At 38.3% G+C, this 18,600-nt stretch overlaps 1 protein-coding gene across 1 annotated transcript in view; it reads right to left on the bottom strand.

The window, feature by feature from the left end:
• Positions 1-18,600, bottom strand: part of cped1 (cadherin-like and PC-esterase domain containing 1) — a 97,034-nt gene that overhangs the window by 49,118 nt on the left and 29,316 nt on the right. Inside the window, exons 5-14 of the mRNA XM_063005189.1 lie at positions 18,346-18,430; positions 18,084-18,240; positions 16,806-16,936; positions 15,448-15,520; positions 12,387-12,542; positions 11,408-11,509; positions 10,627-10,772; positions 8,146-8,183; positions 7,873-8,059; positions 4,375-4,543 (exon numbers count right to left, since the gene is read on the bottom strand). Coding sequence (XP_062861259.1) covers positions 4,375-4,543; positions 7,873-8,059; positions 8,146-8,183; positions 10,627-10,772; positions 11,408-11,509; positions 12,387-12,542; positions 15,448-15,520; positions 16,806-16,936; positions 18,084-18,240; positions 18,346-18,430 — 1,244 coding nt within the window. The remainder of the gene's footprint in view (positions 1-4,374; positions 4,544-7,872; positions 8,060-8,145; positions 8,184-10,626; positions 10,773-11,407; positions 11,510-12,386; positions 12,543-15,447; positions 15,521-16,805; positions 16,937-18,083; positions 18,241-18,345; positions 18,431-18,600) is intronic.

An 18,600-nucleotide genomic window follows, 5' to 3' on the forward strand; every position in this document is an offset into this window, starting at 1 on the left:
CATGCTGAGTATATGCAATATGTAATCTTAATCTTGATACAAGTATTATCTCAGGGTTAAGTTCTTGGTCCACAGTTATGTATCATGTACCGTATATTCTTCTTTTCTTTCATTTTTCATCCTCTATGACTATTTTCTGATTGGTTCTAGACAGCTTATGTTGACTAATGTTTCATGTGATCTAATGATTAGATGAGTATAAGGAATGTGTGATCTATGTTACTGCCCTGTCACACAAGGAGTTCTTCAAGGGTGAGTACTAGGTCCATTTCTTTTCCTTGTTCATATAGCTGGTAACACAAACTAAACTAAACAGAGGAAACATCAGTGATGGGTCAACCATAGTTCTGCCTATATACATTTACTATGGCCAAAAGTATCTAAGCACTCCTTTGAATTATTAAGTTTCAGTTACCTTTTGCACATTTTATTGTGATGTTTGATATTAAATTAATAGAATTGCTACAGTATAATCAATTGGTATAATTTATAAAATTTTACCCTCCAGTTTACGCTTAATCACCAAAATTATTTAGAAATCAAAACGAAATCTCGTATTCACAAAAGTATTCGGACCATTTATTCAATACTTTCATTATGGTAGATTAATAATAACTGCCAGCTTCTCTCTCTTCTCAAATGATTATGGGATTTGAACTTGGCCCTGAAATTGACCCTGAAGCCAGTTCAGTGTTGTTTTGGGTGTGTGCTTTGGGTCATTGCCATATTAAAAGGTCAACCTCATGCCTGTAGTTTTTTTTCAAAGATGTTTCTGTATTTCACTGAATTCATCCATTCATAAATTCTTACTAGTCGCCCAGTACCTGCTTTTAAGAGGCACCCCAATGCATGTTGTTGCCACTTTTATGTTTCACTGTAGGGTAAGTATTAATTTGGTGCAATGTCTTTCATCAGGCATAGTGCTCGCTGTTTGCTCAAATAGTTTTACTGTTATGCAGATAATAATTGAGAATAGAAGACTTTTCATCCACCACAGATCTGTCTATTTTACTTTTTTATGTAAGTTAGTGTTGGACTGCTCATGTTGGCTAAAGTATCTATTCTCTGTGGATATAATAAATGTCTCATTCTGAGCTATGAAATGTGTGATCTCTTTCACACTCTACTTTATACCTAATAGTAAGCATAAATCCTCAAGTGCTCTGTCATTTATAGTGTTCCTTGATTTTAGTTACTGGTCTATCTCTCCTGCTCAAACAATTCTCAGACAATCTTTTATTTCAACTAATAAGATTTATTATAGTACCAGGCCCTGCGTCCTGTATCATCTTTCATCTATCCTCTTATTTTACTGAATGGTTTGCTTATCTATCTATACTCAGTGGGTTTCTCTTCATCTTATGGAATGTGAAATGGAACCATCGACAAACATAAATTTTTCACTACCCCTGTCAAAAGGTGTCCCTTAAGGGTTTTTGGTCATTTCTGGGTTCTTCATCTTTTATTTATTTTATCCTCTCATTTAATGACAGTAACACTACAGTTCTGTCTCCTATATTATTCATGAGTTAAATATATATTGAGGGTCTGACATAGAGGGGTTAAATGGGCAAAAGTCTGAGACCAAAATGCTTTTAGCTCTGCCTGCCCACACCCAAATAGCAAAATTAATGTCTATCGTTGTAAGACTACTAGTGGGCCAAAAAAGTAAACTAGTCACTATTAGAGGTATACATTCCATTTTTACATTAATAACCCCAACTAGGCATAGCTGCTACTTTTCTAGGAAAGGTTTCCAAAAGGTGTTGGAGTGTGGTTGTGGTCCATTTTAATTTTTTTTTTTTCCATCTACCACTTTATCATGATCTGGGTCAACAGACAAATTCATTGCTATGGTTCTAGGACTCCAGCAACCACAGTGAGATCCACAAATTAAGTAAACTTGAAAGAGTGAAATAAACTACCCGCAGAAAAGTGAAAGAACCTCACAGTTGGCTATAAAACGTTTGGAGGCTATCATTGTTGCCAAAGGCTCTGCAACCAAAAATTAAGGAAGGGTGCTTTTTGTCATCTTGTTTCTTTTTTTAAATGACTGCAGGCATGTTGACAGGTCAGAATTTTTGCTAAATGTATTTGGACACGCTAGTAAAATATTCTGATAATACAAAACTTGTACATTTTCGCTTATTTTTCAAGGGGGCCAACAATGCCAACAATCAAGGGTGCCAACAATGTTGACCACAACTGTATATTTAAAAATCCTACAAAGTTACCAGGTAAAGATTTGTTTAAGAAAGGCATTAAGATTGACAGGGTAAGACATAAAAACTACATGACCTGTTGGAAGTGTGAGTGTAAAACTATCACAACCCAAGAGACATGAACTCATACTGTTTCAATATGCCCACATCCTGAATTAATGAATGATCTTATTTTTGAAAGATTCTTTATTATGTGTTGATTACAAGGATAAACAGTTCATCTAAGTTTATGTTATTGTGTTTATGAAATTGAATCTATTTATTCATTCTATTTATTAATTCTGACCAATTTAATCAAAGTTAAAATATGAGCTAGTTACATAAATTAGTCTGACATTATTAAACAGTTTGACACTGTTTGAATAATGTTCAGCAGATTTTCTTTTTTGCTCCTTGTGTGAAATTCTGTCTCTCCCCTTTTACCCAATGCAACGTGACTATTTATACATGCTGCTACACTGTGAGTGATGGTTATACACTGTGAAGAAATGTGACATACACACTCTAAACACTGCAGCCATGATCAGAACTATCAGCTTCCATTGTAACCTGAATAGCTTTATTATGGATCACATAAAAGAGGTATCAAGCTGTGGGAGAGTGGAAATTCATCCTAGGTCAACACACACTAAGCTTTTAATTCAATCATACCCACTCAATTCACCTTCTGCATGTTTTTGGGAGGTGAAAAAATCTGCCCAGGCTCTTATATGTTTATGATAAAAGAGTCTTTGAATCAAGTAAATTAAAAGTGCTTCAATCATGAATGCAATTTTGTTTTTAATAAATTGTATAATTTCTATGTGATTTATTTGATAAATGTTTCAGAATAAATTATAATGAGTGAGCTGAGCACCCTATATACACCGATCAGCCATAACATTAAAACCACCTCCCTGTTTCTACACTTGTCCATTTTATCAGCTCCACTTACCATATAGAAGCACTTTGTAGTTCAACAATTACTGACTGTAGTCCATCTGTTTATCGACATACCTTTTTAACCTGCTTTCATGGTCAGGACTCCAACTTAAAAAGCAGAAATAGATGAGCAATCATCTCTGACTTTACATCTACAAAATGGACCAACTAGGTAGGAGTGTCTAATAGAGTGGACAGTAAGTGGACACGGTATTTAAAAACTCCAGCAGCGCTGCTGTGTCTTATTCACTCCTACTAGCACAACACACACTAACACACCACCACCATGTCAGTGTCACTGCAGTGCTGAGAATGATCCACCACCCAAATAATACCTGCTCTGTGGTGGTCCTGTGGGGGTCCTGACCATTGAAGAACAGCAAGAAAGGGGGCTAACAAAGCATGCAGAGAAACAGATGGACTACAGTCAGTAATTGTAGAACTACAAAGTGCTTCTATATGGTAAGTGGAGCTGATAAAATGGACAGCGAGTGTAGAAACAAGGAGGTGGTTTTAATGTTATGGCGGATCGGTGTATGTTTATTTTATTCAAACCCTAAACAAAACATGGCTCTGTGGGCGAAGGCTACGAAGGTCCCCACAATCCTTCTGGAAATTGTTCCATGCACAGATAAAACTGAACTAGAGCTTCTCTGCAATGCATACCAGTATTACATTTATAAATGACAAGATTAAGTCTATAAAGAATAGTGCACCCAACCTAGGTAGAGGATCCATAATGTTTTGGGGCTGCTTTGCTGCCTCTGGGACTAGAGGTCTTAAACATTTTCCAGAAACAGTGTAATCAGAGGATTATCAGAGTGTGTATGTACTCATTCACTGTATGTATTCATACACTGTGGTGGAAGAGCAATCAGTAAGAAGCAAGATTTTTAATTTGCAGCTAGCCACCAAACACCAAGTGGAGAAAAAAAAAATTAGATTGCTGAGCATCTCATTGGATAATCTACAATGCAGTAAGATTTCCTAATTCTGAGTGCTTAACTTTATCATGACAAATTAGGAGTGGGTTAAATAAATAAAGAAAAATATATATAATAACAAATAGGCCTGTATAGAAAGAAATTTTATAATAATAAATAGGCCTGTATAATTGTGATTAAGAAATTGAATAGTTAACATGTTCACACAGGTTGTGATTTTGTGTGTGTGTGTGTGTGTGTGTGTTAGTGTTTAAGAGAGAGAGACAGAAAGAGAGACCCCTTTGTACCTGTACAAAGCCGCACATCACATACTCCTCAAACATTGGCAGACTGGGCCGGCTTTCCCGAAATATGTGCAGGGTATATATCGTCATGACAACAGGCTCGGTCCCTGACTCGTCCATCAGCAAAATATTGATACGGCTGTTGCCCAGACCGAGAGGAAGGTTTGCCATTCTGAAGAAACAAAAGTTATGGGACATGAGTTAGGTCTAATCTCTCTTGCATGCAGACTTTCAAGCCTATTCTGAACAAAAAAGATTATAACAGATTAAAAGGGAGGGTAAGGTCAAATGACAATCTAATACCCATAGCAAAATGAAACTGTAATAAGTGAATCCAACAAAGCTGGGTGGACAGAGCTTTTATTTTCCTTTTGTAACATATATTAAATGTAATTCTTGAGTTCCTGAGCACCAGGTGGGTTGTAATGTTTTATGATACAGGTTTAAGTCACAAATTCATTAAATGAATACTGCAGAATCTTTTTAATCTAAAGTCTGCCCACCTTATATGTAACATGATGATAATAAACCTCTTTTTTGTTGACAAAAGGACAGAAAATCTATTCACTCAAAAACCACTTAGAATTACGTCCACATGCAGTTGTAAATTACTTCACTAAAGTATATACACTGATCAGCCATAACATTAAAACCACCTCCTTTTTTCTACACTCACTGTCCATTTTATATTTGTAGTTCTACAATTACTGACTGTAGTCCATCTGTTTCTCTACATACTTTTATTAGCCTGTTTTCACCCTGTTCTTCAATGGTCAGGACCCCCACAGGACCACCACAGAGTAGGTATTATTTAGGTGGTGGATCATTCTCAGCACTGCAGTGACACTGACATGGTGGTGGTGTGTTAGTGTGTGTTGTGCTGGTATGAAGGGATCAGACACAGCAGCGCTGCTGGAGTTTTTAAATACAGTGTCCACTCACTTTCCACTCAACTACACACTCCTACCTAGTTGGTCCACCTTGTAGATGTAAAGTCAGAGACGATCGCTTATCTATTGCTGCTGTTTGAGTTGGTCATATTCTAGACCTTCATGAGTGGTCATAGGACGCTGCCCACGGGGCGCTGTTGGCTGGATATTTTTGGTTGGTGGACTATTCTCAGTCCAGCAGTGACAGTGATGTCCACTCATACCAGCACAACACACACACTGCTCTGTATTGGTCCTGTGAGAGTCCTGGCCATTGAAGAACAGGGTAAAAGCAGGCTAAAAAAGCATGCAGAGAAAAAGATGGACTACAGTCAGTATTTGTAGAACTACAAAGTGCTTCTATATGGTAAGTGGAGCTGATAAAATGGACAATGTGTGTAGAAACAAGAAGGTGGTTTTAATGTTATGGCTGATCAGTGTGTAAACTACAACTATAACATTCTTACAATTAATACTTTTTCAGCAAAAACCAAAATATGGTCAAAAGAACATGGACATTTCACAATGAGCTTGCTGAACATTCAATTCCAAAACCACAGGTATTGATATAAAATCACCTGTTCCCTCTAGCGTGGCTAAATCAGCCTCCACAAGATTATGAAATGTGTTTGTGTCCATTTATTCAACAGAGCCTTCTAAGGTCAGGCACTGGTGTTAGATGATAAGTCCTGGCTTGCAATAAACATTCCAATTCAATCCGAAGTTCTGGTTGAGGTCATGGCTCGGTTCAGGCCACCTCCACACTAAACCAGTCAAACAATATCTTTGTGGCATAGAGGGAACATAAAAATAACTTCCCCTAATTTGTTGCCCAACACTTAAAAGAATGTCATGTATGTGTTTTATATATAACTGATTTTAGCACCTTTTAGCAATGAGTGTGGCTTAAACACCTAAGGTTAATTAATGAACAACTAATGACACTGACTTTCACCCAAAGAGGATGGGGTCCCTGCTGAGTCTGGTTTCTCTCAAGGTTTCTTCCTGTAATTTTAAGGAAGTTTTCTTGACACTGTTGCCCTCGGCTTGCTCAATATGAGTTTTTGGTCTGTTGGTCCTGGATTCTGTAAGGTTGCTTTGAGACAAGGTCCATTGTAAAAAGCGCTATATAATTAAATTCACTTGACTTCTTCAACTTAGGCTGTCTCACTAGCCATTTCAATCAAAAGCCCTTCATGTTCATAGAAGGGGTGACCTAATTTAGAAATGTGGATATGATTTTACATTTTCTTTATTCTTTATAATATTTTGTCTTTCATATGATGCCTTGAATTCCTCTCCATCTAAATATGTGATTTCTGTAATTCAGCTATGATCTTGTTTTGCACATTTCTTTTACTTTATTTTGATTTGATTTATTTTGATTTTTTTTTTACTTTATTTTACAGTGTAAAATTATATTGATTTGATGCCAATTCAGGATGAATTAGTTGTATTATTTCAATATCATTATTTTTTCCTATATATTCTGATCATATTGCTACTACAAAGTCATGATGTTCAATCATTTTTATATAAATATAAATATATTTGATACTAAAAAACATTAAACACTAAAAACATTAAAGATGTTAACACTAAAAGCCAGCAAACAATACATATTTCTACTGTTACTCAATAACACACTTTCCACAAACTTTTTTAACTAAACCAAGTAAAGATTCACAGACACACAAAGAAAAGACAACACAAAGATGGTAGAGGGCCACAGAGGGCCAAATAAAGTGATTTTGAAGAAAATTGTTGCACCAACTTCCATATAATTACATTTAAAAACGTAATAGCAAATTCTTTTTTCTGCATTTTCTCCACATTTCTCCCCTTTTTTTTAGCGCGTCCAATTTTTACCCAATTGCGTAACACTTCCTCTTGACTGAGGAGAGCGAACTGACACATGCCCCCTCTGACATGCACGAGGTGCGTTCATATGCAGATCAGCTTTGTGTACGGAGAGCCACAACCTGATCAGCATTATTCCTCAACTCTGTGCAGGCGCCATCAACCAGCCAGCAGAGGTCATAATTGCATCAGTTATGAGGTCCCTATCCAGCTTCCCACCCTGTATGAACAACAGCCAATCATTGTTCACGTAGCCGCCCAGCCCAGACGGATGGCAGAGCTGAGTTTTGAACTTGACGAGTTCTCTGGTGTGCTAGCATGTTTTACCACTGCGCCAACTGAGTGGCACGTAATAGCAACATTATGAAATCGAGCAACTGTTCCCAGTTGATCCAACTGATCAGGATGAATAATAAATATCTATACCCAGATACATAGATAGACTTATAGCATTTCTAGATTGTTGTAATTCAGTTTTATTTCTGGTTTTAGTCATTTCAGTTAAAATAAAAAAACTATTTTTTTAATCACACAATGTCTAAACACAAGGTATCAGTATTGATGTAAACACATTACCTGAATAAAAGTAAGGCAGTAAAACAGTGAACCCATATAATCGTATATGTAAAAGTACACTGGATCACTTTTTCCTGCAAAAGTGTATATTAAATTCTGTCTGATATTAATTGAATTGTTTAGTTTTAGTCCATACCTGGGGCCATGCTGTTCATCCAGGTGAACCCGACAATTTGGGTTTACAGGTTCCGGTCTGATCCATATTGTGATTACATCAAACGGTACTTCAGCTCGATACTCCTTCACCCAGGGGTTGAAAAATGGAGACAGAACCAGTGGAGGATCAGTATACAGCTGTCGGAGATGTGGCCTTACACAGCTTTCTATGGACCAAAATCATTTGAATTAACCAACCATCATGCTGTCATAAAAAGCAATATTAAATGAACAATTATTAAACAGTAGTTACCTGATTCTGGTGAATCTGGTATTGTGGTATGTCCCAGGCTGTGAAAAATTATTAGTATAGAGTATTTATCAGAGTTGCATGTTTACTTAATAATACTGACAATAAAAACAATAAAATTTTTTAATAAAATATTCACATTCCATGAACACACAGAATAACACCTACACACACAAAAAAGCCTGGCTGTGCTAGTATATAAATTTTTTTAAATAGCCCCGGAATGATACATACTGTATGTAATAACAATTCATGCAGGATTTGTTTCCCAGTCTTACAAGATGCTTCAGGAATACTGTTATTTTGTATCCCATCCAACCTTAATTCACCCTGCAACTTACCATAGTTGGTAAAATTACACCTCAGTCTACTCTCTCGTGCAATAATACATTCTTAACAACATGTCCTGTGGCAACAGAAGAGGAGCCAGATCTCTAATTGCACAGGCCCTCTGCAGGAGTTTGGGCAGCTCAGGTCTGTTACACAGTCTAAAAGAGGAACTTCATCCAAACTCTTAATTTAATTTCCACATGGAAAACAGATTCTTTTTAGAACTGTCAAGAAACATCTCTAAGAGATTAGCTCATCTGTATTAATTGTGTTTATTTCTTTGTAAAAGGTGACAGTATTAAGTATCTTATGTTGCAGTTGCGCAACGGATAAAATCATACAGACACGCAGACATGGGTCAAGAGCTAATGTTAATGTTTACATAAAATTAATGTCCAACTGGTTGATTTGACTCAATATCTAAGAAATAGTGCAAATATATCCAGTTAGAAGCAGTTCTATGGACAGAAAATGAACATAATGGTTAAACTGCTATGGTAACTCAAGTAGTCTGTCTTTACAATAATGGTGAGCACAAATGTACAATACATAAAACCTTAAAATCAATGAGCTACAACAGCAAAAAAAAAAATCTTTATGTTTCTCTCATGTCAGCCAAGCACAAGAATCTGAGAATAATGATGCTGCATCATTTACTTAAAATAACACTGAGTTCAGTGTACTTTAATTGCCTTTCCAGTCATCAAATCATAATCCAGAGCATTGTGGTAGAATTGGATATTAACAACATGATCAAATCTGTAGTCTCTCTGCAATCTATCTATCTACACTATATTGCCAAAAGTATTCACTCACCCATCCAAATCATTGAATTCAGGTGTTACAATCACTTCCATGGCCACAGGTGTATGAAACCAAGCACCTAGGCATGCAGTCTGCTTCTCAAACATTTGTGAAAGAATGGGTCGCTCCCAGGAGCTCAGTGAATTCCAGCATGGTACCGTGTGATAGGATGCCACCTGTGCAACAAGTCCAGTCGTGAAATTTCCTCACTACTAAATATTCCACAGTCAACTGTCAGTGGTAGTATAACAAAGTGGAAGTGATTGGGAATGACAGCAACTCAGCCACGAAGTGGTAGGCCATGTAAAATGACAGAGCGGGGTCAGCGGATGCTGAGGCGCATAGTGCGCAGAGGTCGCCAACTTTCTGCAGAGCAAATTGCTACAGACCTCCAAACTTCATGTGACCTTCAGATTAGCTCAAGAACAGTGTGTGGAGAGCTTCATGGAATGGGTTTCCATGGCCGAGCAGCTGCATCCAAGCCTTACGTCACCAAGCTCAATGCAAAGCGTCAGATGCAGTGGTGTAAAGCACGCCGCCACTGGATTCTAGAGCAGTGGAGACGTGTTCTCTGGAATGACGAATCACGCTTCTCCGTCTGGCAATTCGATGGACGAGTCTGGGTTTGGCGGTTGCCAGGAGAACGGTAGTTATCTGACTGCATTGTGCCATGTTTAAGTTTGGTGGAGGGGGGATTTTGGTGTGGGTTGTTTTTCAGGAGTTGAGCTCGGCCCCTTAGTTCCAGTGAAAGAAACTCTTAATGCTTCAGCATACCAAGAGATTTTGGACAATTTCATGCTCCCAACATTGTGGGAACAGTTTGGGGATGGCCCCTTCCTGTTCCAACATGACTGCACACCAGTGCACAAAGCAAGCTCCATAAAGACATGGATGAGCGAGTTTGGTGTGAAAGAACTTGACTGGCCTGCACAGAGTCCTGACCTCAACCTGATAGAACACCTTTCGGATGAATTAGAGTGGAGACTGCGAGCCAGGCTTTCTCATCCAACATCAGTGTCTGACCTCACAAATGCGCTTGGTAAAAAATTCCCATAAACACACTCCTAAACCTTGTGGAAAGCCTTTCCAGAAGAGTTGAAGCTGTTATAGCTGCAAATGGTGGGCTGACATCATATTAAACCCTATGGATTAAGAATGGGAGGTCACTTAAGTTTATTTGCGTGTGAAGGCAGACGAGCGAATACTTTTGGCAGTATAGTCTATCTATCTATCTATCTATCTATCTATCTATCTATCTATCTATCTATCTATCTTTCTATCTATCTATCTTTGTTTTTATCTTTCTGTACTAATTTGTGTGTGTGTGTGGGGGGGGGGGGGGGGTGTTACCTCTTTGTGGGTTTTTTCTGTGTATAGAAAGTGCTCAGTTGTTCGATTAGCACTGAAACACCTGGAACCTTCCTGAAATTCTCTGCCTGAGAGAATGTTAAATGATCATATGGGTGATCGGACAAAGAAGGTGTTCTGGGATACAGCTGCAGACACACACACACACAAGAAACAAAAATATGGTAACAGCAAAAAAAAAAAATGGTAACATGAAAGAAAAATAAAACTGATGGGCTGAAACACTTTAGATTATTGTGTACATAACCAGCGTGCATGGCTTACATAATTTATGTAATGGTTATCATTTATTCTTTTACACTGACCAGGCATAACATTCGAGCACTGACAGGTGAAGTGAATAACACTGATTATGTCTTCATCACGGCATCTGTTAGTGGGTAAATATATTAGGCAACAAGTGAACAAATTGTGATGGCTAGACTGGGTCAGAAAGAACTGGGTCCAAGGAAGGAACAGTGGTAAACCTGCGACAGGGTCATGGGCAGCCAAGGCTCATTGATGCACGTGGGGAGCGAAGGCTGGCCCGTGTGGTCCAATCCAATAGACGAGCTACTGTAGCTCAGATTGCTGAAGAAGTTAATGCTGGTTCTGATAGAAAGGTGTCAGAATACACAGTGCATCGCAGTTTGTTGCATATGGGGCTGCATAGCCGCAGGCCAGTAAGTTAGGAAGGTGGTCATGATGTTATCCCTGATCGGTGTAAATGTTCTTTACAGTTAAGTTTTAGTTAAACTGAACATTTAAAATGAGAGTAACATACCAGATAAAAGCTGTCTGATGCCCTGAGCTGCTGATAAAACTGAAGCAGGAACTGCATTTCATCCACTGATAAACAACTGCTCAACCCTTCACAGCCATTGAACTACAAAAGGAAATAGTCATTTAATTACAAAGATAAATGTCCATCCCATTTCTGTTGACCACTTTATTAACACGTTGTATAACAATAATAATAATAATAACAATAATAATAATAATTATCAGGTGGTGCAGCAGTAAATTGTACAAGCTTACTACCACTGGAATTCAATCCAGGGTTCGAATCCCCAGCGAGCTATCTGTTATCAATTGTTGTGGCTGAAAAAATTACATTATTTTATATCATCATAGATTCTATCACATTATTATATTATATGATATTATTTAATATCATATTCATGGCATTTAGCAGACACTTTCATTCAAAGCTCCCTCAAGCCATTGAGAAATAAGAGCTTTGCTCATGGGCCCAACAATGGCAGCCTGGCAATAGTGGGGCTTGAAGCAGCAACCCTCCAACAGCTACCATTTACATTTTCGGCATTTAGCAGACACTTTTTTTATCCAAAGCAACTTACAGTACTGTGACAGTATTCTGTCTAAGCAAGTGAGGTTTAAGGGCCTTGCTCAAGGGCCCAACAGTTGCTTAACCTGGCAGTAGAGGACCTTGAACCAGCAACCTTTTTGAGTCCAGTTCCTTAACCACTAGGCTACAACTGCCCTACCACTGTCCTTGGAGTCCTTAAATAATGTCCTAGAGACATTACGTTAAGTCACATTATAATATATCAAACTGAATTATAACATCATACTACTGTATATTGTATGCCATGATTTAATTTCCTTTCAATCAACCACTTTCACAGCAGGTCCGGTTCCACTTTAACATCCTGGACAGGACCCCAATCCATCCCTCAATGCAACCCCCCCACACACACACCCCAACTACCCTGTCATTTTAACGTTAATGATCTGTCTACCTTCGTTTCAGCAGCATCTCCAGCACTTGGAGATCTGTCCTCACTGCTGCATGCTGGGAAGAGCAGCTTCAGCATATCTTCTAATATGTACTCTTTCGTGATTTGTCCTTCAAAGTTTGAATCCTTCATTCCATCAAAATGAAGATCAGTCTGCACCTGAAAGAGACGAAATTATTCAGAATACACTCAGAAAAACGCCTGGGGTTTTGCTGCCATCTAGTGTCCAACTTGATTTCAGTGGTGGATGGAGGACTGGTTTCCACCGCTCTGGTTATGCTATAAGTACCCTGGTATGTCCCCCTCAGACATAGTCAATCATGTTTGTGTAGACGCCCGGCTGGCTGATAGCTGTTCTCAGATTTGATTGAATGTAGGTACACAGCTGGTTACTAAAAACTTTGTTCTTTATTATTATTATTAGGATTTTTTAACGTCATGTTTTACACCCTTCGGTTACAGCCACGACAGAAACGGTAGTTATTTCATCAGTTCACAAGATTATATCGAACACAGTCATGAACAATTCTGTATCTCCAATTCACCTCACTTGCATGTCTTTGAACTGTGGAAGAAATCCGGAGCACCTGGAGTAAACCCACGCAGAACATGCAGACTCCACTCAAAAAGGACCCAGACCGCCCCACCTGGGGATCAAACCCAGGACCTTCTTGCTGTGAGGCAACAGTGCTACCAACTGAGCCACCGTGCCACCCTTGTTCTTTATTACTTAACCCTACCTAGTAGTAGCAACATGTGGCCATATACATTTCTGGATTATTGTCTTTACATCTTTAAGAGTAGTGATAGTTCAGTGGTTAAGATATTGGTCTAGTAATCAGAAGGATGCTGGTTCAAGCCCACCACCATCATCGGTTGCTTAATTTGTAACTGGTCTCAATTTTATGCTTTGAATAAAAGTGCCTGCCAAATGATGTAAATACAAATATGGCAACCCACCCATTTGGTTCAGATGTTTTGAGCCAGAAAAATCTTGTGAGATCCTTAAAATAAGCTAACAATGTAAAACAATAATTTCCTCTAAGATACCCAACATCATTGCTGCTATATAAACACATATAGTACAAAAACATTTAAGTTCTATTATACACTATGATCGATTATTAATTTAATGGTGGAGATTAGAGGTTGTATAGTGTTATTTCATTAGACATTAGACTGTGCCACAAGCATCACAATTAAAAGGACTGGAAAATTATGTACAAATTCCCGAAAACAGATAATAGATTTTTAACGTTACTAGGAGTCAAAAATACAGTAATCGGAACAGTGAGCTCTTTGGCAATGTCAGAATGAAAAACCAAACTGTCACTTCATGCTAAGAAAAAAATTGGCCTAAGATCAGATGTAATCCAAGAACCCCCCCCCCAGCAGGAGAAAGCTGCTGGTAAACAAGTGTCACTGTCAACACTAAAGCAAGCTCTACGTTGCCCTGGCCCTAAAGGCCCTAAATGGTACATTCAATATTGCCTGAAGTCTGGTGTGAATTCCATGTTCAATGAAAGCCTTTTGGAGGAAGGTGTGGTCAGATGAAACAGGTATTGAGTTATTTGGCGAATCTTGGCTCTACCACTGTTAAGCTGGGCACCATCTACCGGGCACAATTGGCAGTGCCGGCAGCAGACAATAATTGGCCACCGTGTCTGCTGGGTGGGATGACCAGACTAAGTGGGTGGTGTCTTCAAACGCTGTGTAAGGACCCTGGTTAGCAGATAGAGGTGCCTGTGCAGAAAGCATGGGTGAAAAGAAACGGACTGCTAGGACTGCGCACAGGTTGGAGGGGGCGTGAGCTGCAACATACCCTCCTCTAATGCAATCAAGGATCCCCAGCAGCGGAGGACAGATTGACTAGGCTAAATCGGGAGAAAAAGGGGAGAAAATGCATAAATGAATAGAAAAGAAAAAAAAGTATGATTGGAAAAGCTGAGAAATTCAAACTCAACCACACTGTGCTTGATGCATGGTGAAGCATGGTGGTGGTAGTATTGTGCTTTGGGACTGTTTTGCTGCCAGTAAAACTAATGGATTGCAGAAATTGGATAAATTGATAGTGTCAATAACCTTATATTTGGATAGATGGAAATAAGTGTTTCAGCAAAACAATAACCAAAAACTATTAAAACTCATTTTGAAAGGGCTTAGACTAAAACAAAGCTCTTGCAACATCCTTTCAAATGCCCTGACCTCAAGTGTATTATTTTACTCTGTCAAGTAGTGAGGTTTAAAATCCAGACTTGTGCTTGTTTATTTGTCTCAAATGCGTCTGATTAAGGTAATTGATAATTGATAATTGGGTTTAAGACACAACCAGACTTAATTACTACCAGCCCTGCTGAATCTAAAAATCACATTAATCACTCAATAGAAGCTTTTCAGCAGTATGAAGAAGACTAAAAGGTTTAAACAAGCAGTGCACTATGTCAATATATAAACTAAATAGAACCTTAATATAATGTGTTAATTTGGAAAAGGCTAAAAGCAAGAGGCAGTATATTCAAGTGCAATACAGATGTAAACAGTGTTTAATCTTCCCAGAAATAGCCAGCTTGTCTCCAAGGGTACATTAATTAAGTCCAGGAACTTAGAAAACATCTCAGATACATATCTAAGGAACTGCGGGCCTTGCTTGCTTTAGATAAGACCATAAGTGACAGAACCATGAATTGAATTGTGCTCTCTATCAATCAAATTCTCCTTAGTGATGTGAAAGCATGATCTCCAATTCTTGGAAGCATTTGTTTGCAGTTGCTGTTTAGGCAAGTGGGAAGCATTATTTTTTTCATTTGCAATATAGTGGTTGTATATCCTTTTTGAATAAATACACTTTTAATAAATACAAAGATGATTTAAAAACTGGAATTTGCGTTTATTTCTTTTGTCTTATATTTTAGTTTGTACAAGGATCTAAAACCCTACAGGATATAAAATATAAAAAAATAGACAAAATCAGTAGGGGGTAAATATTTAACCCAGAAATGTGCTGTAAATATTATTAAAAATGGGTTTTTGGATAATCTCTTAAATGGACAGTGTACAGTCATACCTTAACCACTACTGGATGTATAGAAGAATTGTAATGCAATGTGAAGGTCATCAGCTGGAAACACAGTGGACACCTTAAACAAATAAAAGAATGAAATTAGGAAAAAAAACAATAAACTTTACCTTGACTAAAGAAAAAAAGTTTATATATATATACCGATCAGCCATCACATTAAAACCACCTCCTTGTTTCAACACACATTGTCCATTTTATCGACTTCACTTACCATATAGAAGCACTTTGTAGTTCTACAATTACTGACTGTAGTCCATCTGTTTCTCTGCATGCTTTGTTAGCCTCATTTCATGCTGTTCTTCAATGGTCAGGACCCCCACAGGACCACTACAAAGTAGATATTATTTGGGTGGTGGATCATTCTCAGCACTGCAATGACACTGACATGTTGGTGGTGTGTTAGTGTGTGGTGTGCTGGTATGAGTGGATAAGAGGTTTTTAAACAACTCACTGTCACTGCTGGACTGAGAATAGTCCACCAACCAAAAATATTCACCCAACAGTGCCCCATGGGCAGCATCTTGTGACCACTGATGAAGGTCTAGAAGGTGACCAACTCAAACAGCAGCAATAGATGAGTGATCGTCTCTGACTTTACATCTACAAGATGGATCAACTAGGTAGGAGTGTCTAATAGAGTGGACAGTGAGTGGACATGGTATTTAAAAACTCCAGCAGCGCTGCTGTGTCTGATCCACTCATACCAGCACAGCACACACTAACACACCACCACCATGTCAGTGTCACTGCAGTGCTGAGAATGATCCGCCACCCAAATAATACCTGCTCTGTGGTGGTCCTGTGGGGGTCCTGACGAACAGGGTGATTGAAGAACAGGGTGAAAGCAGGTTAAAAAAGTATGTAGAGAAATAGATGGACTACAGTCAATAATTGCAGAATTACAAAGTGCTTCTATATGGTAAGTGGAGGTGATAAAATGGACAGTGAGTGTAGAAACAAGGAGGTGGTTTTAATGTTATGACTAATCAGTGTATATATATACTATATATATACACTAATTATATATTACACTATTTTACTAATTATATATACACTATATATATTAATAGTACTGTCTGTTTAAGACATTAAAACGAGAAGTGGAAGAATATTGTAAAAAAAAAGCAGTCCTTTTTGTTAATGGGTCAGTAAAGGGTGTTACTAACAGTTTCACACATGTAGGATGAAGCGTGTGCTAGCCTGCGACACTGCTCTGGTCTGTAAGCGTGTGGCAGAGGTTGCCAGATTACACAGGAAAACAGAGTATAATATATGCAAAGTGGGACTATACTAAAAGAGGAAATGGTTATTTATCATGATGTGTTTGTGGAGAGATAAAACACCTGGATGAAAAGTTAGATTCTGCTGTGGTTAGAACGGCTGCAGTCAGAACATCACTGATGACCTGCTTCATGAGTTCAGAAGCCTGAAGAGCCAGCGCAGGATCCAACATCTTGCCAAAAAATGCCTGCAACTGAAACACAACAGCGAGTACTCTAGGACAGATGTAACTTTAACTTAATAACTGTTTCAGTGTGAACAATATGAAGATAATTTCTCAGTTGTTTAATGTACTCAAGCAAAAACATAATACAACATGATAGTTTGGGAGAAATCCAGACGTGGCTAACAATAGACTTTTGGTAATGGCACAATCACCTCAGCAGATGGAGGTAGTGTGCAAGGTCTGGAACAGTTTAAAATAGGATGCAGATGAAATGTGTTGGCTCTTTGTTGGTTATTTTTCCTACACAGAATTACTCAGGAATCATGTGACTTCTGAATAAACCACGAATTATGAGGCATAGACGCATAAAAATTAACATTAACATTGTTGAAGCTCAGGACCCTGTTTGTTCACACCAAGCTTGTCAAGCCATGTCTCATGCATAGGGACAGTTTTGATGGAACAGTAAAGGCCCTATATATATGGCATTGGCAAGACATAAGAAAATACAATGCTCTTTTACTTTTGAGAGATTACAATTTAACCATTAATACTATTTTAATCCTTATTACTGTGTCGGTCGTGGGTGCATTGAATTATGGGAATACAGCGCGTACGTTGGTGACATAAGCAGGCATGGCACCCCAGGGGAGACGCAAGACGGACGCTCGCAACAGTATATATATTTCCGCACTTCACTCTATTTATTAAGAATTTCAAAAACAAATTGCATCACTTTTCTACACAGTCACCTTCCAATGCATTTTCCCAGCATCGTACCAACTTTTTAATGCCATCAGAAAAAAATGTTTTTGGTTGAGCGCGTAGTCACTGATGCACCGCTGCTTTCACTGCATTTTCACATGAAAATCTTCTTTCCCTTAAAGCTTCTTTGAGAGGTCCAAAAAGTTGGAAATCAGATGGTGCTAAATCCAGACTATAAGCTCTCTCTTAGTCTCTCAGACACGACCAATTACTATGTGAACTTTAAAAAGATTTTAAAACTATGTAAATCTTTCTAAAAGATTCCACATCAGCGAGAAGAAATTAGTGCTTCTATTCTTTTAGTTAGTTAACAAAGGCATGTAATTTCCATCCTAATGAATATTTTTGCAGGGGAAAACACCTACAATGTAGCAAAATGGCAGTACTTTAGTAAAGTAAAGTAGTTTACCTTGGTGACATGACTGTTTTTATCCAGGTGTGTCTTGACCAGGCCTGTATGGTGCAGGAATGCAGTAAAGGGTGTCAATGACGTTACCAAGACATACACATTTACTAAAGCAACCAGGCCTCGACTAGCTGAGGAGACTGACCGGGCTGGTAGACTCCTAAAAGACAAGAGTGCACAGAAAAGAAGGTAAAAATGTATGACAGTCATAAAAATACAATTGTTCAAATAATTTTAGGTTTCCATATAAAGTGCTGAAACTAACCAGATATCATTCGTATGATAAGCACTTCCTTGTGGTCCTGTTCTGGATGGTGCACAGGCAGATGGAATTATGGGTAAAGACGTGTCTGAAAATAAAGCAAAGATGTAATTAATTAGTAAAGACGTGAGAATTAGAGTAAGTATTTTTTCACTCATTGTCTGTTTTACCACAGCTTCTTCCTTCTTCAGGGTTGGGGTGGGTCCAATTATGTGGGGAAACGGTAGGAAACACCCTGCCAGTCCATCACAGGGCAAA

The sequence above is a fragment of the Trichomycterus rosablanca genome, chromosome 1, assembly GCF_030014385.1.
Source record: "Trichomycterus rosablanca isolate fTriRos1 chromosome 1, fTriRos1.hap1, whole genome shotgun sequence".
Lineage (NCBI taxonomy): Eukaryota > Metazoa > Chordata > Actinopteri > Siluriformes > Trichomycteridae > Trichomycterus > Trichomycterus rosablanca.